This window comes from Drosophila nasuta, chromosome X (assembly GCF_023558535.2).
Source record: "Drosophila nasuta strain 15112-1781.00 chromosome X, ASM2355853v1, whole genome shotgun sequence".
Lineage (NCBI taxonomy): Eukaryota > Metazoa > Arthropoda > Insecta > Diptera > Drosophilidae > Drosophila > Drosophila nasuta.
In genome coordinates, this window is record NC_083459.1 from 28,911,903 (window position 1) to 28,931,639 (window position 19,737).

Genomic DNA, 19,737 nt, shown 5'->3' on the forward strand with positions numbered 1-19,737 from the left:
TCTATTGACTGCAACAGCTCATGGAGTAGAACTATCGCACAATGGAGTGGAACTATCGCTTAAAGATAACCTATCTGAATATCGTATTGAATATTTGTTGCAGGCTGGCAGAGTTGGACACATAAGAGAAAGGCTAGAGATATTGTAACATTAAACATAAATATAATAAAGTAATGTTAAGATATATGTTAAACGATGCTAAAAAAAATATCGGAAAGTCAAGTAAAATAAAGAGAACCTTGGCTCACAATTGTTCAATGCATTTCTTTTATAAAAACCTATCAAAATTATTTTAAATGCTATGTAAACTTTGTATAAAAACATAAAACAATTTTATTTGAAATGCTATTGACTTCAGCCACATTTCCATATTTCACTGACAATTAGTGTCAAACAAATCTCACACTTGAAATATAACCATCGTTAAGCGATTAGTTACACGTTCGAGCAACTGGTTGCACAATGAAATAAATCATAACGATAATCAGACAACTAAGCTACGTTTCAATTACGAAATAGTTCAAAGTATCGCATAGAGATGGAATAAAGGAACAAATATTGCATAGCTAAGCTGTGAAAGCTTCGCTTAGAGATGGACTAAAGCAACAACTATCTAAGCTGGGTTTCAATTACGTAATATGTATTAGGATATATCGCATAGAGATGAACTAAAATATAAACTATCCCACAGCTTAGCTAGGCTTACATTACGCAATATTCGGAAGTATAACATAGAGATGGACTATAGCAAACAAATATCGTACAGCTGAATAACTCAATATTTGGAAGTATCACATAGAAATGAACTTAAGCAAAAACTATCGCACGGCTAAGCTGGGTTTAAATTATTCAATGGACTAAAGCAACAACTATCGCAGAGCTTAACTAGGCTTAAATAACGCAATGTTCGGAAGTTGCACATAGAGATGGACTTCAACAACAACTATCGTACAGCGAAGCTGTGTTTCAATTAAACAGTATTTCGAAATCTCGCATAGAGATGGACTGAAACATAGCATCTGGGTTTCAATTACGAAATAGTTCAAAGTATCGCATAGAGATGGAATAAAGGAACAACTATTTAAGCTGGGTTTCAATAACGTAATATTCGCAAGTATTGCATAGAGATGGACTTTAAAAATAACTCCCGTACAGTTAAGCTGGATAACTCAAAGTTTGAAAATATCACAAAGAGATAGACTAAAGCAATAACTACGCAATGTTCGGAAGTTGCACATAGAGATGGACTTCAACATCAACTATCGTATCTCGCATAGAGATGGACTGAAACATAGCATCGTATAGCATTCCTGGGTTTCAATTACGCAATATTTGGAAGTATCGCATATAGTTGGACTAAAGAAACAATTATTACACTGGTAAATTGGTTATTAACAATGCAATACTTGCAAAATATCGTATAGAGATGGACTAAAGTAAAAATCATAGCTAAGATGGGAATTGATACCCATCATAATGGACTAAACAACAGCTAAGCTGGATAACTCAATATTTGGAAGTATCACATAGAGATGGACTAAAGAAACAAACTAAGCTGTGTATCAATAAAGCAATATTTGAAAAATAGCGTACAAAAATAGCGTAAAGCATCAACTATCGCATAGCTTAATTGGGTATCAATTACGCATTTATTAATGTGATATTAGGAAACATCGCGTAACAATTATCGCAATTCCGTGAAGCTTCAAACTTATAATTTGATCTAAAAATTTGAACTATCACAAAAAATAATTAAAGTGTTAAAGTTAAAGTGGAAGAGACGTAGCCAAGGTCTTGGCCAAGGCACAAACTACCACACAGCTAAGCTAGGTTTCAATAAAGTAATATTAGGAAGTATCGCATAGATTTCTATAACAACTATCGCAATTTCGTAATGCTGTAAACTTATAATTTGATCTAAAATTTGAACTATCGCAAAAACTAATTGACAACTAATTGAAAAGAAAACGGAAGAAACGTGGCTAAGGTCTTGGTCAAGTACGAAATGAATCCACTCGCCAATTGCAATTGAGCTAATGTCGTTATTTAATTGCAGTTTGAGGAAATTGCAAGCGGCGAGAATTCGAGAAGTCGAGAAACTCGTTTCACTCGATTAGCTCAATGAATGAATTTGATAGAAATTCGAAACTGAAACTGAGACTGAGACTGGAATTAGAATTAGAAGCTGTGCGACAGGTAACTGCAAAGTGGCAAGGTTAAAAGCAGCTTTAGCGAGAATGTGTGTCACATTACGTATACGTCACGTCAGCAGCAAGTGAGTAAATAACTAAGTAAGCGTATTATTTGATATTGTTTTATTGTCTATATTACGGCTGATTCTCATTCCGGTCTGCCTCGATCCGTTGCATCTTCTGCGTGACGGCGCAATTGCGATTTTTTTTTTGTTTTTGTTTTTTTGTTCGCAATTCAAGTGCAACGCGACTGCAAATTTCGCCTGGCGACTAATCGAATAATTTAGCTCAACTTACTCAAATGGTGTCTAAAGCTGTTGGGACAAGCGACGAGCTCTCTGTCGTTGATGTTGATGCAACAACATTTATTAGCGCCCCGGCCAAACATGAAATTGATCAAGACAAACAAACAAACAAACAAACAGAAATGATAAATACGATATGAAGCATAAGTCATCAAAGTCAAAATGAAAATTCCTACACTATATTTGTATATAAAGATAACAAGTGCGATATGAAGTTACTCTGAGGGGGGAAATTATTTGATTTCCAGGAAAGACACCAAGTTATTCATATATATACAAGCTTACTCAAAGTCAACCAACCACGAAATCCAGCAATAAAAATTGATTCAGTCTGGCTTAGAAACAGAGCGAAAATTTATAAATAAAGCGGCATCAATAAACAGAGATACAGGCAAATGGGTTTAGAAAACATACAAGATACAGACGTCAAAGATACTCAGATACTAATATAGATGGTAAGTTAGTTAAAGCGATAAAATAACTGCAAAAATATAGATATGAAGATATAAAGATACAACAGCAAACAGAACAAGTAAGTGATCTACAGTCGAGTGTGCTCAACACCTAATATAATAGAATAGTATTTCGGTATTAATTTTAAAATTTACTTAATCAATATACCACAAAAATACTTAAATATACCATAGACTATAGTAGGTATATTGATTTAGTAATGCGATATTCATTTTAAAATATACCAAATTATAAAATAATATACCGTAAAATATTAAAATATACCAAATGATGTGATTGGTATTTGAAAATATACCGACTTAATATACCGCAAAAATACTAAAATATACTAAATGATACAGTTGCTATATTGCTTTAGTAATGCGGTATTCATTTTAAAATATACCAAATATCAAAAATAATATACAGCAAAAATACTAAAATATACCGACGGCTATAATTGGTATACTCACATAATGATGCGGTATTCATTTAAAAATATACCACATTAATATACCGCAAAATTACTAAACATATACCAAATGCTATGCTTGGTATGTTAATATACCAGATTGTCAGCCAAATCAACTGTAGTGGGTATAAAAAGATACTCAACTAAAAAAGCAAAAAAATATTAAAAAACATTAAAAAAACAAGCATGGTAAGAAACATTAAAGTATAATTATATTATTATTGTATGATTAAAAATACCTACGCACATATACGAGTTTATGAAACTGGAAGTTAAAAACCCAACAACAACAAAAAAAACACCAAAAAGGAAAGGCAATTTACAAAACGAAATATACGCAACTAAAATAAATACAACAGCAAAAAATTAATGACTCCAATCTGGCAGATGCACAACAAATTCTGAATTCAATTAATTAATTTCAATTAATTGGATGCAAAAATTAGCGAGTAAATAAGTTATACGAATTAAATGGAGTTGGAGATGGAAATAAATCATTCAACTGATTGAAAACAAAGACAAATACATATTTAAAGGTAGAAGGAAAGTTCAAGATACGAAGAAAGAATATTCAAAAATAAATACGGTGCAAAAAGTATAAAGCAAACACTCATAATATTAAGTTATAATTAAAAATAATGTATTCAATTAATTGAATGCAAAACAAGAAGATCAAAATTGATTATGCAAATCAATTGGGTGCAAAAGTATAAAGCAAAAATACTGATTAAAAATGTTTCTAAATATATAAAGTTATTAATAGAATTTATTATTCAATAAATTAGGTTAAAAAGTAAATAAATAAGGAAATTATTGATTTAAATAGATTATGTTATTTGTTGGATATAAAATAAAGAAATAACTACACGTGAAAAGATTTACAAATATTGAAGTTATAAATATAAATTGATTATAGAATTCGTTGGATGTCCAAAAAAAAAAAAATAATTATTCTTACAATATACCAAAAATAAAATACATGTGGTATATTGATATAGTACTACGTTTAAAATATACCATCGAGTACAAAATATACCAAATTTTCGAGCATAATAAATACACAGAGGTTTATAAATTAAATGAAATTTTCGTTTGAACTAGTCAAAAATATATTTGTATCTACGAGATACAGTTACTTAAACTTGAAATGTGCTGCATTAACCCATCTGTATCTTGTGCGCCATATAATTGTATCTTAATGCACTGTTAGATACAATCTAATAGATATAATTTATAGTTTCAAATTCAAAATAAGTAAAAACATTTATAAATAAAATAAAATTATAGTTTGAACTAGTCAAATAAATCGATGTAAAGTAAAAAAGATATTTGTTTCTACAAGATACAGTTACATATAGTAAACCCAACTGTATCTTGTATAATTGTATATTAATTAGATACAATCTAATAGATATAATTTATAGTTTTAAATAAAAAATGGGTAAATACACCTAAAATCAATTATAAATAAAGTGAAATTATAGTTTGAACTATACACATAAGTAAAAAAGATATGTGTATCTACGAGATACATTTACTTGAACTTGAAATATGTCTCATTAACCCATCTGTATCTTGTGCGCCATATAATTGTATCTTAATGCACTGTTAGATACAATCTAATAGATATAATTTATAGTTTCAAATTCAAAATAAGTAAAAATATTTATAAATAAAATGAAATTATAGTTTGAACTAGTCAAATAAATCGATGTAAAGTAAAAAAGATATGTGTATCTACAAGATACAGTTACATATAGTAAACCCAACTGTATCTTGTATAATTGTATATTAATTAGATACAATCTAATAGATATAATTTATAGTTTTAAATAAAAAATAGATAAATACACCTAAAATCAATTATAAATAAAGTGAAATTATAGTTTGAACTATACACATAAGTAAAAAAGATATGTGTATCTACGAGATACATTTACTTGAACTTGAAATATGTCTCATTAACCCATCTGTATCTTGTGCCCCTTATAATTGTATCTTAATGCACTGTTAGATACAATCTAATAGATATCTACTTACACACATGCCAGCAAGCATTTCCGCAGCTATCTGAGTCGCATTAGCGTGCGTGTTTTTGTATCTCTCTCTCTCTCTCTCTCTCTATCTATCTATCTATCTCTCTTTCCATCTCTTTCCGTCGGACGTTGTATCGGTTGCTTTAACCGTATCTGGTTGGACAGTTGGGGGTCAGTTGAGCGACCTTAGGTACGGCCAACTTCTAATCGACAGATTACAAACGCCGCATTTCGTACTCGATCTACACAGAGAGCACTTGACATTATCATGAGACAATGCGCGTCAACTCAATAGCTTCACTCGTAATAAATATTTATACTTCTTGGATTTGAAGTGAAATCATTAAACAATAACAACAATTCAAAATTATCTTTGTGAATTTCCTGTTGTCGACAAATGTCTCTAATCAATTGCCCCGCACTGTACACTATGGACTTTTATTGGTGGTGCTTCTGATAATCCATAAATAGTTATCACACTCACAATTTATAAGCCACAAATCGCCTTCGACTTCGACTTCGAACATTTGCTACTTAATCACGATGACTCAGCATTTTGTCCAACTTTCAAGCAAACTACTAAATGCATTTTCTTTAATGAAAATCTTCAAGATTATCGCTGTCAGTTGGCATGTAAATGAAATGTACTTGATTATGATAAGAAAAGAACCTTTTTTTTTAATGGCTCTGACCTTTTTCTTTCTATCTGTAGACAGTTATTAATATCATAGTTCATATCTCTATGATTATTTATCGATTTCAATTTAAGGAAGTGATTGCTGTCATATTTGCATGCACCATCATTAATATAGATTCATTAATTATATGCTCATTTTAATAACAATGCAACAGCTAATGTTCAAAGTCATGCTGATGCAAAAATGTTTTGTACTTAAAGCGATAACGCTAAACATTTTGCATTGGCTCATTTATAAACATGTTAAACATAGGGAAGAAGGGTATTATAACTTTGTACAGGAAGAGATCAAAAAGAATATATATTCTGTCTGTCCGTCTGTCTGTCCGTCCGTCCGCATTAACACCTACTACTGTGGGCAAAAAGTAAGGTGAATTTGTTTGTAAAATGAAAAATCTTTATTTATTCTTCTAAATCAATATCATTCCCTTCAAAGTGATCCCCTCCCGATAAAATACACTTATGCACACTTTTTTTTCCTATCCTCGAAATATGCCAAATAGTCCCTTTTCGGTATAGCCATCAGTGCCTTCTTCGATTTAGCTTTTATCTCCTCAATCGACTCGAAACGCATTCCCCGAAGTGGTCTCTTCAGTTTTGGGAATAGTCAGAAGTCACACGGAGCCAAATCAGGCGAATACAGTGGTCTTGGAACGATATGCGTCGAATTTTTTGCGAAATGGTCAAGAAAAACGTGTACAGAAATTGGTCGTTTTTGGTACCAAACGAGATTTGACTTTTCGTAGGCCCAAATGGTCTTTCAAAATGGTTTTCACAGATCTTTCTGATATTCCGATCATATCAGTAAGGTCTCTAATAGTCAACCGACGATTTTTGCCTCCACTTTGTTGACGTGTTGGTCATGTGTTGACGTCGATTGTCGTCCGGAGCGCTCCAAGTCATCAACACGTTCTCGACCCTCTTTGATGTCTTTGTACCACTTCAAAACATTTTTTTTGTGACACGGTAGAATCACCAAAAGTCTTTCGCAACATACTCGGCGTTTCCGCAGCCGAAATTTCATTCAGCAAACAAAATTTGATGGCACTTCTCATTCAGACATTGTAAAAAATCGAAAAATGCACTCTTGGTCGTTTGGAAAACACAAGCGTAAATATATTTCTGATAATGACATTCAAATGAAATTTGGCCCAGATGCCATTAACAGTCTTGCCAACTTAAGAAAAAAAGAATTAGGCCGAATTGTTAGGCCCGCGAAGTTTAAATTGAAAATTCACCTTACTTTTTGCCCACAGTAGTAAATCTTAGAGACTATAGGATATACCATATTGCTATCATTTTTTTTTGACAGCACTTTTTATGTTTGCATGCAAACCAAGTTTGTTTCAAATTTGCGCCACGCCTACTTGCGCCCCCACAAATTGACAAAAATCGAATAATAAGCGTAATTTTGAATCTAGAGATTTTCAGTGCATACAATAGCCACTACATTTGTTTATGTAACCTGAAAATTTGGTTGTGGGCAAATGAAAATTGTGGAAAGAATTAAAAAAAATACTTTTGTATAGGATAAAATACTGACTTTGACTTACAATTTGGTATATTTTGCACTCCGTGGTTTATTTTGAGTCTAGTACTAATCAATACATCAAATATATAAATTAGTATATTTTGAGTATTTTTCGGTATATTGATTTTAAATATACCACAAAAATACTAAAAATACACTACTCTGCGTTTATTCAAAATCTGTACCAACTATAGCATTTGCTGTATTTTAGTATTTTTGCCGTATATGAATTTATTATATACCAAATTATAATACCACATAAATACTAAAAATATACTATTTGCTTTTATTCAAAATCGATTTTAGGTATCTCACAGTCGAGCACTCTTACTTGTTTTTTAATTAATAAAGTTGAGCAAATTTCTAGACACAAACAAACTTTAATTCAAGTTGAAACGCAAATGCAATGTATAATGAGTAATCTTAGCAAATGCAATTTGTTCATGCTTTTGAAGTTTAGTTTAAAACTAATTTTAATAGAAAAAAGTTTAGTTAATCCGAAGGTTAATTCCCCTACTTAAACACGCTGAATAAAATATGTAAATAAAAAACAACTTTACGAGTAATCTTTTCATATTTAATCGTGTATTATGTGATAAGCTAGAATTACAGGGTATAACGAAATATGTCTCCGACAACTTCTTAAACTTGTAGCGTAGAGAAGAAGGAGACAACGGCGCTATCCGTGGGCAAGCATTGACCAAAGGCCTCGATTAGCAAAGGTTCAGCTGCAACGGTGCCCATAAAGTCATCCAGGGAGACCTGAAAACAACGAGGGATATATTCGACTTGGAATAAACTAGTTCAGATAAAAAAAGGGGAGAAACCCTTTAAGCATACCTTGCCATCCTTGTCGATGTCGAACTTTTTCAGCACAATCTCCACCAGATCCTTGACACCCTCATCTGGATCCTCGTCCTGTGGCTGTTTGATGAGACAATTCCGCAACAGCGTGAACATTTCATCCTTGGTGATAAATCCATCCGTGTTCAGATCGTAAACACGAAAACAGAATGCAGCACGTTCCGCTGGCGTCCCTCGCAAAAAGGTCGATAAACCGATGAGCCAACCCTCAAGACGTAGCGGCAAACCTTCGTGGGCTTTGTCCCAACTGCAGAAGATGCGCTCCATCAGTATCTCCTCGGTCACAATGTCAAAGGTGCTGTGCAACAGCTCGCGGAACACAATGCGATCGATGCCCTAGTCAAAAAATGTATAAGAATGTATAAGAAATTAGAAAAAGTTTGCTCTTTGTCAGCCTTCTTGCTACTACCTCGACGGCTGCATGAGGTTTGGCGATGGCGGCACTCGAGGAGCTGGAGGCAAGAGTTTTGGCCGCATATTGACAGTTGGACACGAGCTTGCGATAAATGCGACAGAGTGCGTCGAGTTCATCTCTGTAAAAGGACAAAAGCATGAAGCAATAAGGAGGAGAGCCACAATTTTGTATTTATCTAGTATTAAATACTACATTTGATTACAGAAAATAAAGTGCTGGGGTCTTCAACCAGAATTAGTTAATAACAATTTCAACAAAATGTATTATTATTTCTGGCTTAAAAGTGTCGCAAGCAATTGAAATTAAAAGCGCTCTTAAATTTCTTTTATAATACCCGCTAGGAAGATGTAATAACTTTGTGCCTGAAGGAAATGTGTGTAACATACAGTGGTGGAGAACTATCGATGGTACTATCGGGACTATCGATGGTTGGCCACTATCGACACGCTCTCGATAGTGGTCAATCGCTATCGTCGATATTGGTCGATATTTTTTCAAATATCTTTGTATACCCGAAACCTCCGTAGAGTCGGAAAGGGTCTTCAGCAAAGCAGGACAAATCATCACTTCAAATACGCGTACAAAATTATTGGTTGAAATAAATATATAAATAGCAGGTAAGGTAAACCTATATTTTCCTTGCTATCGTCGATAGTCGATAGTTTATGGAAACTATCAAGCACTATCGATAGTTCTCCACCTCTATTATAGAAGGAGTCATCTACGATCCTATAAAGCCATATCCATTTGCCTGAGCAAAAACTTACTTGCTTGATTTATCATAAAATTTAATGCAAGCGTACTCTGTTAAGTCATTAAAACCCATTCTCTAATAAAAAACTTTGCGCATTTGAGACAAGCTTAAGAAAACTGACAAGTTGTGGCAGCAATGTAAATTTCTAAGCTGCCAAAAGCCAGTAAAAAACTTACAATCGAGGTACCCACTAAACATTTGCTATACAGCTATATTCTAAAAATATATCAAATTATGTGGTGTATCGATATAGTACAACATTCTATATACCAAGGCTATATGTATTTGAAACACATTAAGTATCATAGAGTACAAAATATTCAATATTATATTATAAGTATTTGATTTTTATAAGTATTTGATTTTTTATCTATCATGTTATTGTACTCTTTGATTATGTTAATTCTTCGCTTCATTTATAAAATAAATAGTTTATAATTTTGAATATAAGCTGAATAGACTTAACTTCAATATAATAGCGTAAGTTTAAAGCATTAAAAAGCAAATAATTAATAAAAGGCTAAATAAATTGTTGCGATTGTGGAGGAAGCTAACCATATATATTTTCATAACATTCACAACAAACTATATTCACACAGTTAATTATTAAACATAGAAACTATTTAAAGTACATTCCTATTTCATTTAACGGCCACATTCGCTTCATAACAATTTCACTTAGTAGCATCACTTTGTTCAGTACCAAAATGCACTTAACAGCAAATTGCTATTTGCTTTTTATATGCTAAACTTTTAAATGGTTATTTAACTTTTATGTTTTAAATTTTCGAGATTGGTATTGAAACTACCTTGAAATGTTTTTATTACACTTAGCTAAGCATTTCTTTCGCAGCTTCTTTTGAGGCCGTTAAGCGAGATTAAGGTGTTTAAACAATATAATCTTCTATACAAAAGCAAACAACACAATTCATTATCAAAGAAGTTTGTCACTTAAGATGGAATTAATTGAGACAACACTTGCTTGGAAATGTTTTTGCTGCATTTTTTTCGCAGCTTCACTTGAGGCCGTTAAGCGAGATGAAGGTGTTTAACCAGTATAGGCGAAAAAACACAATTTTTATCAATCTAGTTTAGAATTCATGATGGAATTAATTGAGACAACACTGGGTTGGCACATTACGCTTAGAAATTTTTTTGCTAGATTTTCTTTCACAGCTTTACGTGAGGCCGTTAAGCGAGATGAAGGTGTTTAACCAGTATCAACAAAGTTTAACACTTAAGATGGAATTAATTGAGACAACACTTGGTTGGCACATTACCCTTACAAACGTTTTTGCTGCATTTTCTTTGGTAGCTTCACTTGAGGCCGCTAAGCGAGATGAAGGTGTTCAACCAGAATAATCTTCTATACAAAAGCAAAAAAACACAATTAATTATTAAAGAAGTTTTGCACTTAAGATGGAATTAATTGAGACAACACTTGCTTGACAAATGTTTTGGCTGCATTTTTTTTTCGCAGCTCCACTTGAGGCCGCTAAGCGAGATAGAGGTGTTTAACCAGTATATCAATCTAGTTTAGAATTCATGATGGAATTAATTGAGACAACACTTGGTTGGCACATTACGCTTAGAAATGTTTTTGCTAGATTTTCTTTCACAGCTTTACGTGAGGCCGTTAAGCGAGATGAAGGTGTTTAACCAATATAATCTTCTACACAAAAGCAAAAAAACACAATTCATTATTAAAGAAGTTTTGCACTTAAGAAGGAATTGGAAATGTTTTGGCTGCATTTTCTTTCGCTTCACTTGAGGCCGTTAAGCGAGATGAAGGTGTTTAACCAGTATCAAAAAGTTTAACAGTTAAGATGAAATTCATTTAGACAACACTTGGTTGGCACATTACCCTTAAAAACGTTTTTGCTGCATTTTCTTTGGTAGCTTCACTTGAGGCCGCTAAGCGAGATGAAGGTGTTCAACCAGAATAATCTTCTATACAAAAGCAAAAAAACACAATTCATTATTAAAGAAGTTTTGCACTTAAGAAGGAATTGGAAATGTTTTGGCTGCATTTTCTTTCGCTTCACTTGAGGCCGTTAAGCGAGATGAAGGTGTTTAACCAGTATATCAATCTAGTTTAGAATTCATGATGGAAAGATGAAATTCATTTAGACAACACTTGGTTGGCACATTACCCTTAAAAACGTTTTTGCTGCATTTTCTTTGGTAGCTTCACTGGAGGCCGCTAAGCGAGATGAAGGTGTTCAACCAGAATAATCTTCTATACAAAAGCAAAAAAACACAATTCATTATTAAAGAAGTTTTGCACTTAAGATGGAATTAATTGAGACAACACTTGCTTGACAAATGTTTTGGCTGCATTTTTTTTCGCAGCTTCACTTGAGGCCGCTAAGCGAGATAGAGGTGTTTAACCAGTATATCAATCTAGTTTAGAATTCATGATGGAATTAATTGAGACAACACTTGGTTGGCACATTACCCTTAAAAAACGTTTTTGCTGCATTTTCTTTGGCAGCTTCACTTGAGGCCGCTAAGCGAGATAAAGGTGATCAACCAGAATAATCTTCTAAAGAAAGAAGCTTAGCACTTAAGATGGGATTAATTCAAACACCACTTGGTTGCCACATTACACCATTTCATTGAAAGGAATAAATAAAAGACGAACAACACATTCATCAATGAACTATGAATGCTGCGTAGCTTTGGAGTTGAATGAAGGCTTACTTACTTGGTGAAACGCGTCTTCTTGCGGAGATTATCCAAGAGCTTGGGATTGATTTTGCCACTGAGTTCGTCCATTTTGCGCTGTCGCTGCTGTCGTTTGTTCTGCAAAGCAGCCGCTGCGGCCTTCGACTGGTTGCTCGAGTTACGTTTGCCGCTGGCAAGGAATACTGAAACCGTTTTCAGTATCGTTTTGTTCGCATGTAACGTGGATCGGCTACAACCGCCTCCTCCACCTCCTCCTCCAGTTGCTGCTGCTCCTCCTGCCCCTGTTGTTGTTGTTGTTGGTGTGGCTGCATTTGTTGGCTGCGCGCCATTTGTAACTCCTCCTCCTCCTCCTCCTCCTCCACCTGCTCCACTCTTGGCTGTTGGTGTTGGGGAGCGACCCTTTGAGGCTCCCGCCTTGCCTGCCAAACAAAGCGACAGCACATGTCATTATGCCCACTGTTCAGGGTGTTCACACACATAGATTCTATGTTTATGTGTGTGTGTGAGTGTTTTCATGTGTCAAAGTCAAATCAATCCACGCCATCGACACGCTCATCCACACTCCCCCCAACCCCACTCAACACACAACACAACACGACGACACCCCATCCAAATACAACATATGGTTGTATGCTGGCTGGGGTGCCAAGAAAAGGCCAATATGCAAATAAATTGCCACCAAAATGGATAATAAACTTCTCGTATTGCTCGTAAATTGTGTGCAATACAAATACACTGCGCGAAATTGCGACCACAATATCGATTGGAGCGCCTTCAAATGTCATGCTTGAAATTTATAATTAAACAATGAACCATATTCTTAAAAATACCGAAAATATACTACAAATATACCACATATACTACAAATGTACCATAATAAATTTTGAACGTAAAATCATATTCTTAAAATGTACTAAAAATATACCGCAAAATACCAAAATTTGAGTTTGGTATATTGATATTAGACTAAATTTAAAATACACCATAATTAAACAAGTTAGCAAACTATTAAACAAGTTACCAAAAAATATACCAAAAAATACTGAAAATATACCACTTTCAAAATATACCATAAAAATCATATTCTTGAAATGTACTAAAAATATACCGCAAAATTCCAAAATATACCATAGTTTGAGTTTGGTATATTGATATTAGACTAAATTTAAAATACACCACAATTAAACAAGTTAGAAAACTATTAAACAAGTTACCAAAAAATACTAAAAATATACCACTTTCAAAATATACCATAATTGAACAAGTGAGAAAGCTACCGTCCAGTGTCTATTTGCAATTAAATCATATTCTCAAAATTTGACAAAAATATACAGCAAAATACTAAAATATACCACAGTCTGTGTTTGGTATATTGATATTGTATAACATTAGAAACCTGCAGTTGACTGTCAAATTCTTAAAATGTATAATATTTAACAAGTTTGAAAGCTACAGTCGAATGACATTTTCAGTAAAACCATATTCTTTAAGTGTACCAAAAATATACTGCAAAATACTAGAATATACCACATCCTATATGTGGTATATGGCTAATTGTACTACATTCAAAATACACTATAATTAAACGAGTTAGAAAACTATTAAACAATATACTAAACATAATACTAAAATATACCACGGTATATGGATATTGTACAACGTTCAATGTCACAATTAAAGAAATAATAAAGCTACAGTCGAGTGTCATTTTGCAATGATACCAAAAATATACCGCACAATACGAAAATATATCACAGCTTATAATTGATATATGGGTATTAAACTAAATTGAAAATATACAATTTTGCAATGAAAATATATTCGCAAAATATATCAAAAATATACCGCAAAATACTAAAATATATTATATGAATAAATAGAAATATACCATTATAAAACAAGCTATGAAGCAACATTCGAGTGTCATGTTGCAATAAAACCATATACTTAAAATGTTACCAAAAATATATCGCATAATAATTAAATATACCACAGTCTGCATTTTGTATATTAATATTGTACTACATTTAAAATATGGTATATTTTGTTAAGCAAGTTAGAAAGCTATTAAACAAGTTACCACGGTACATTAAAAATAAACCATAATTTAAAAAGGTCGAATCTAGAGTCAAGTGTAATTTTCAATAAAAACTATATTTTTTAAAAGTACCACAAAAATATCAATATAATATTTAAAAATGAACAAATTTATATAATTTATCGTTAAAAAGAAAAAATTCCTAAAATCAACCTTAGCTCTAAATATATAAGCAAAGATTATTATGCTTAAAATTGTTTCAGATTCCGTCAGAGAATTACCGATATATGTATAATGAAAGATATGTACTATAAGTGTTTAGCAAGAAACCCAAACCCATAATGGCTTGCTCACTTTAGTATATGCTTCCCCGATTTCTCAGAGTGTAATCATTAAGACACAAAACCCGCTGCTAAGACCAACTTTAACCGATGCCATTACGAAAGTAATGTGTTGTTTACTCATGCAAAAACTTTATTGTAACTCGTCGCAATTGCACGAGTTGATGGACTCATCGAGAGCCCGAATGAATGAATATGCCTCCGAATGGGAGTTATCAAGACCTCAAGACCCCCCATTTGAAGAAGAAGAAGAAGATGGTGGAAGGGAATGGAATGCCTTAGTTTGTTTTTTGCTCGCATTTATTGTCGGTATCTGTTTTGGGTACTATAATTTTATTAGTGCTCAGTACAAATGGCAAATGTGAGCAGGTATTTATGTACTACATACATATACATAGATGTGTATTATACACGTATGGTTGTGTGTGTGTGTGTGTGTGTGAAAAATGTTGCGCTCGAAAGTATGCAACAATGTGGGGCGTAGCTTGCGATATAATTTGTTGATTTGCCGTTGCCCCAAACAACAACAAATATAATGGGTGTTACCGCTGCAAAGGTCTAGACTACACACACACACACACACACACACACACACACACACACTTATGCACAAGCACACATGCACACACACACACATGTGTTTTTATCTGTTATCTCGTTGGGCAACCCTTTTGCAATGTTTTTTTTATTTTTAGGACCTTTGGGCTTCTCTTGGCCTTTGCCTGTTACACAGACATTAGTTTGCGCTGGTGTCCTGCAGCCAGCCAGGTCAGAGGTTACGGTCACGTTGCGGTGTTTCTCATACGACAAAATTAGAAGACTTGACAACCCTATCGATCGCTTCTTTTAAATTACGCGTATTCTCTCACAAAACATTATCGTTATAAGATCAACATTTGTGTGAGTTTCGAATTCAACTCGGGTTTAAGTGCATTAACGTGTGTGGGAAACTTGACAACTCTGTTTTCAATCCATTAAAATTGTATAAACTATTGTGTGAGGATTCATTTATTAGACAAAAATAATAATTTAATTAGTTTTTATGCTCCTGGTAACCCTATTAACTGTATATGTTCTTAAGTGCATGTCGATTTCGGAGTGCTTGGCAACCCTATCGATCGCTTCTTTTAAATTACTCGTATTCTCTCTCAAAACATTATCGTTATGAGATCAACATTTGTGTGAGTTTCGAATTCAACTATGTTTTAAGTGCATTAACGTGTGTGGAAAGCTTGACAACTCTGTTTTCTAATTGTGCAGACCAATCCATTAAACTTGTATAAACTATTGTGTGAGGATTCATTTTTTAGACAAAACAAATAATTTACAAAGTTTTTAAGCTCCTGGTAACCATATTAACTGTATATGATCTTAATTACGTATCGATTTCGGAAAGCTTGACAACTCTGTGCAGGCTAAAACACAACTAGTTAATACAATTAACTATTGTGTGAGGATTCATTTATAGGAAAAAATAGGACCAAAATTTGATGTACCTGTCAACCCTATATACATATAATATACATATGATCTTAAGTGCATGTAATAGTTACTCTGCGTGGCTACAATGAATTTGATGTGAATAACTTGTGGAATGTTGGCAACTCTACACATATAAGGCACTTGCAATAGATCTTTCAAGTGTATATTGAATAGTGGAAACCTTTAACGAGTGAAGAATTCTAATAAACTGTTTTGCTTTTATTTCACTAAAACAAAACCTGACAACTCTATGCCCTGGCAATTGCCCTATAAACGCTCGCCTTTCATTTATGATAATTGGAAATTCTTACTTTATTCTGAAGAAGAAAAAAGAAACATGACCAAAAAGTGAACCATTCAAGACATGGAAATAACATGAAAGCACTAAAATTGCATAAACTTTTGTGTGAGCATTCATTTATTAGGAAAAAGGAAAAAACTTAAGTACAAAATTTGATACACGTGGCAACCCTATTTACTACATATGCTTCTAAGGACATGTACAAGTTGTTTCCGTGGCTGAAAATATTGTATCTAATCGTTTAATGTGAATAATTTCCAAAATGTTGGCAACTCTACACATTTAGTGGCAAAAAAGAAAAACTTATTTACATAATTTAATGCACCTGGCAACCCTATTTACTAAATAAGATCTTAGATGCGAGTAATAGTTGTTTTCGAAGCTGAAATAAATTTACCAAATCATTTAATTTGCGGTATGTTGGCAACTCTACACATTTAAGGCACTTGCAATATATATTTGAAGTGGATATTGAATAGTGGAAACATTTAAGTGGACGCTTTTACTTTTTGTTTTTATCTTACTAAAAAATACCCTGGCAACTTTATTCATTAAATGCTTTAAAAACGCACGCATCTTAATTTATTCTGAAGATGAAAAAGAAACATGACCAAAAAGTAAAGCATTCTTGAACACAGAATTTATTTGATGCACATTTCAACCTATTATAATACTAGATTAATATACAATTGCTAAACTTGACAACCCTATTTACTCAATTCACTTTAAAGAAGCCATTTTACAAATATTTAAAGAACTTTTATCGGTTATTTCGACTATAAAACTTTTATGGAATTTTGCACTAATTTGTAGTCCACTTTCCCTCTTTATATAACAACTTAATCGATCAAGTTAAAACTGCTTTTGTTAGGTTTTCATATCATTCTCTTTGTTTTTCGTGATTTTCAAACTTTTCACTGTCGCACTTTAAAAAAAAAAATTTAATTGCGTGTTTTGTTGTGTAGATCTTTTTATTTAAGATAAGATACCCATAATTATTATTGTTGTTGCTGTTTGTTGTTGCGACTGGGATGATAACTGGGCAAAAAAGCGAAAAGAGCGATTTTGCGAAGTGGTCCTGGGACACGTTGTGGAATGCGAGCAGGAGCAGGAAACAAAATCAAAAGGAAATGAAAACAAAAGGGAAACGACTTCTTGAGCCAATCAACAAACTCAAGTTTCCAAGGCGAACGAAATGTGAAGAAATGTTTGTGTGTATGTGTGTGTGTGTGTGTGTGTGTGAGTGTTGACAAAAGAAAAAACCCGTCAACAATGTCAGTTTCGCATTTGACAAAAATAGAGCCAATAGACATGCTAATAGGGTAGGACTTGCTTTTTATTGACAAAACAAGGACATACTTAACGGTATCTCTCAGTGGTGGAGACTCAACCAAAACGCGATTGAGGTTACACAAATCGGGGTTAACTCGAACACACTTACTTGCATAATTTCACGACGTATTCAATTAGGGAAGTTCCGAGATTTAAGATAATCCAACTTTCACTGTTTTGAAAGAGTTTTGCGACTTTAAGTTGCACGTTATTTATAAGCTTTAGGTATTTTAGTTTCTTTAAAGAACTAATTTAAAATTTAAAACAAGAAGTTTATATATATAAAAGAAAATACAAAAGATACAGTCCTTAAATAACTTATTTAAAATCTAAAAGAAAATTGCATATGAAAAATAAGTAAGACAACTAAAGTCGAGTGTGCTCGACTATGATATACGCACTTCGCATTTTACACTATAAATAATTTATTTTTCGACTTTAAGTTGCACGTTATTTGTAAGCCTTAGGTATTTTTGGTTCTTTTTGAGGAATTAATTTAAACTTAAAAATGTATATGTAAGTTTATATATTATACTATATATAAAAAATAAGTAAGAAAGCTAAAGTCTTTAAGGAAATAATTTCAAAAATATTAAATAATTTTATGTATACAACAATTAAGAAAGCTTCAGTCGATTATAAGATAAATATACCAAATAAAATACCACAAATACTAAGTTAACTTATTGCAGCTTTTCGCAATATACATGGTTCGTTCCAAAGTAAACAGGACTTTTTGAATCTAGCGCCATCTAGTGGCGCCATCTATATATCAACTAGTGCGTTACAATCTGCTATCCTTTATCGACTTCCAGTAAAAATTTCATGACATTTCATCTATTGGAAGTGAAGTTATTGCGTTTTAAGTGTCAGTATGTTTTTGTCATCGGTGCGAAAATGAGCTTCGAACAAAGAGCCAACATTAAATTTTGTTTTAAAACTTTTACCGAAACGTTTCAATTGACGAAACAAGTTTATGGCGATGGTTGCCTATCCCGTAGCAGAGTGGACGAGTGGTTTCAACGTTTTCAAAGTGATCGAGAGGACATAAATGACGATGAACATGTGGGCCAACCAAAATCCGCGATCACCGAAAATTCCATCGAAACTGTGCGTGAATTCATAAAAAATCAGACGAAATCATCATTGAAATTAATGGAAATAGAATTGAACATCTCCAAAACATGGATTTATCGAATTTTGACCGAACATTTGGGTGTGTGCACGGTTTGTTCCGCAGAAATTGACTGACGTCCAAAAATTGCTCAGAATTAAACATTCGAAGGACCGACTATTTGACCAAAAATCACATTTTAACCATCAACCACTCCCCGTATTCACCTGATATTGCACCGTGCGACTTCTACCTTTTCGGAATAATGCATTTGCCGATGAAAGGAAGGCGTTATGCAGACGTCGAGGCCATTCAAACGGCTTGCACCGGCATACTGGAGGCCATACCGGGCAACGAGCTAAAACACTCGTTCGACATGCTTTTGGACCGTGCAAAAAGCTGTATTAAAGCAGAAGGAAACTATTTTGAATAATATAAATTGATTTTGCCGAAAAACCTATTTGTTCTGTCTTTTTGTTAAAAGTCCTGTTTACTTTGGAACGCACCTTGTAAATACACCAAATAAAATACCACAAAAATACTAAGTATACTTTTGGCAGATTTTTGCAATATACCGAATAAAATACCAAAAAATACTAAGTTAGCTTTTAGAAGCTTTTCGCAATATAAATATACCAAATAAAATACTACAAAAATACTAAGTTAACTTTTAGCAGATTTTCGCAATATAAATATACTAAAAATATATTGAATGACATATT

General features: G+C 33.1%; 1 protein-coding gene across 1 annotated transcript; it reads right to left on the reverse strand.

Moving 5' to 3' along the window:
* Positions 1-8,274: 8,274 nt before the first annotated feature.
* Positions 8,275-17,651, reverse strand: LOC132796588 (calaxin). The gene is made up of 5 exons (XM_060807807.1): positions 17,559-17,651; positions 12,427-12,826; positions 8,960-9,083; positions 8,527-8,886; positions 8,275-8,448 (listed from the first exon to the last, which is right to left on the reverse strand). Exons 1-5 carry the CDS (start codon positions 17,560-17,562, stop codon positions 8,329-8,331), a joined length of 1,008 nt encoding a protein of 335 aa, XP_060663790.1. The 5' UTR covers positions 17,563-17,651; the 3' UTR covers positions 8,275-8,328.
* Between the last annotated feature and the right edge of the window lie 2,086 nt (positions 17,652-19,737).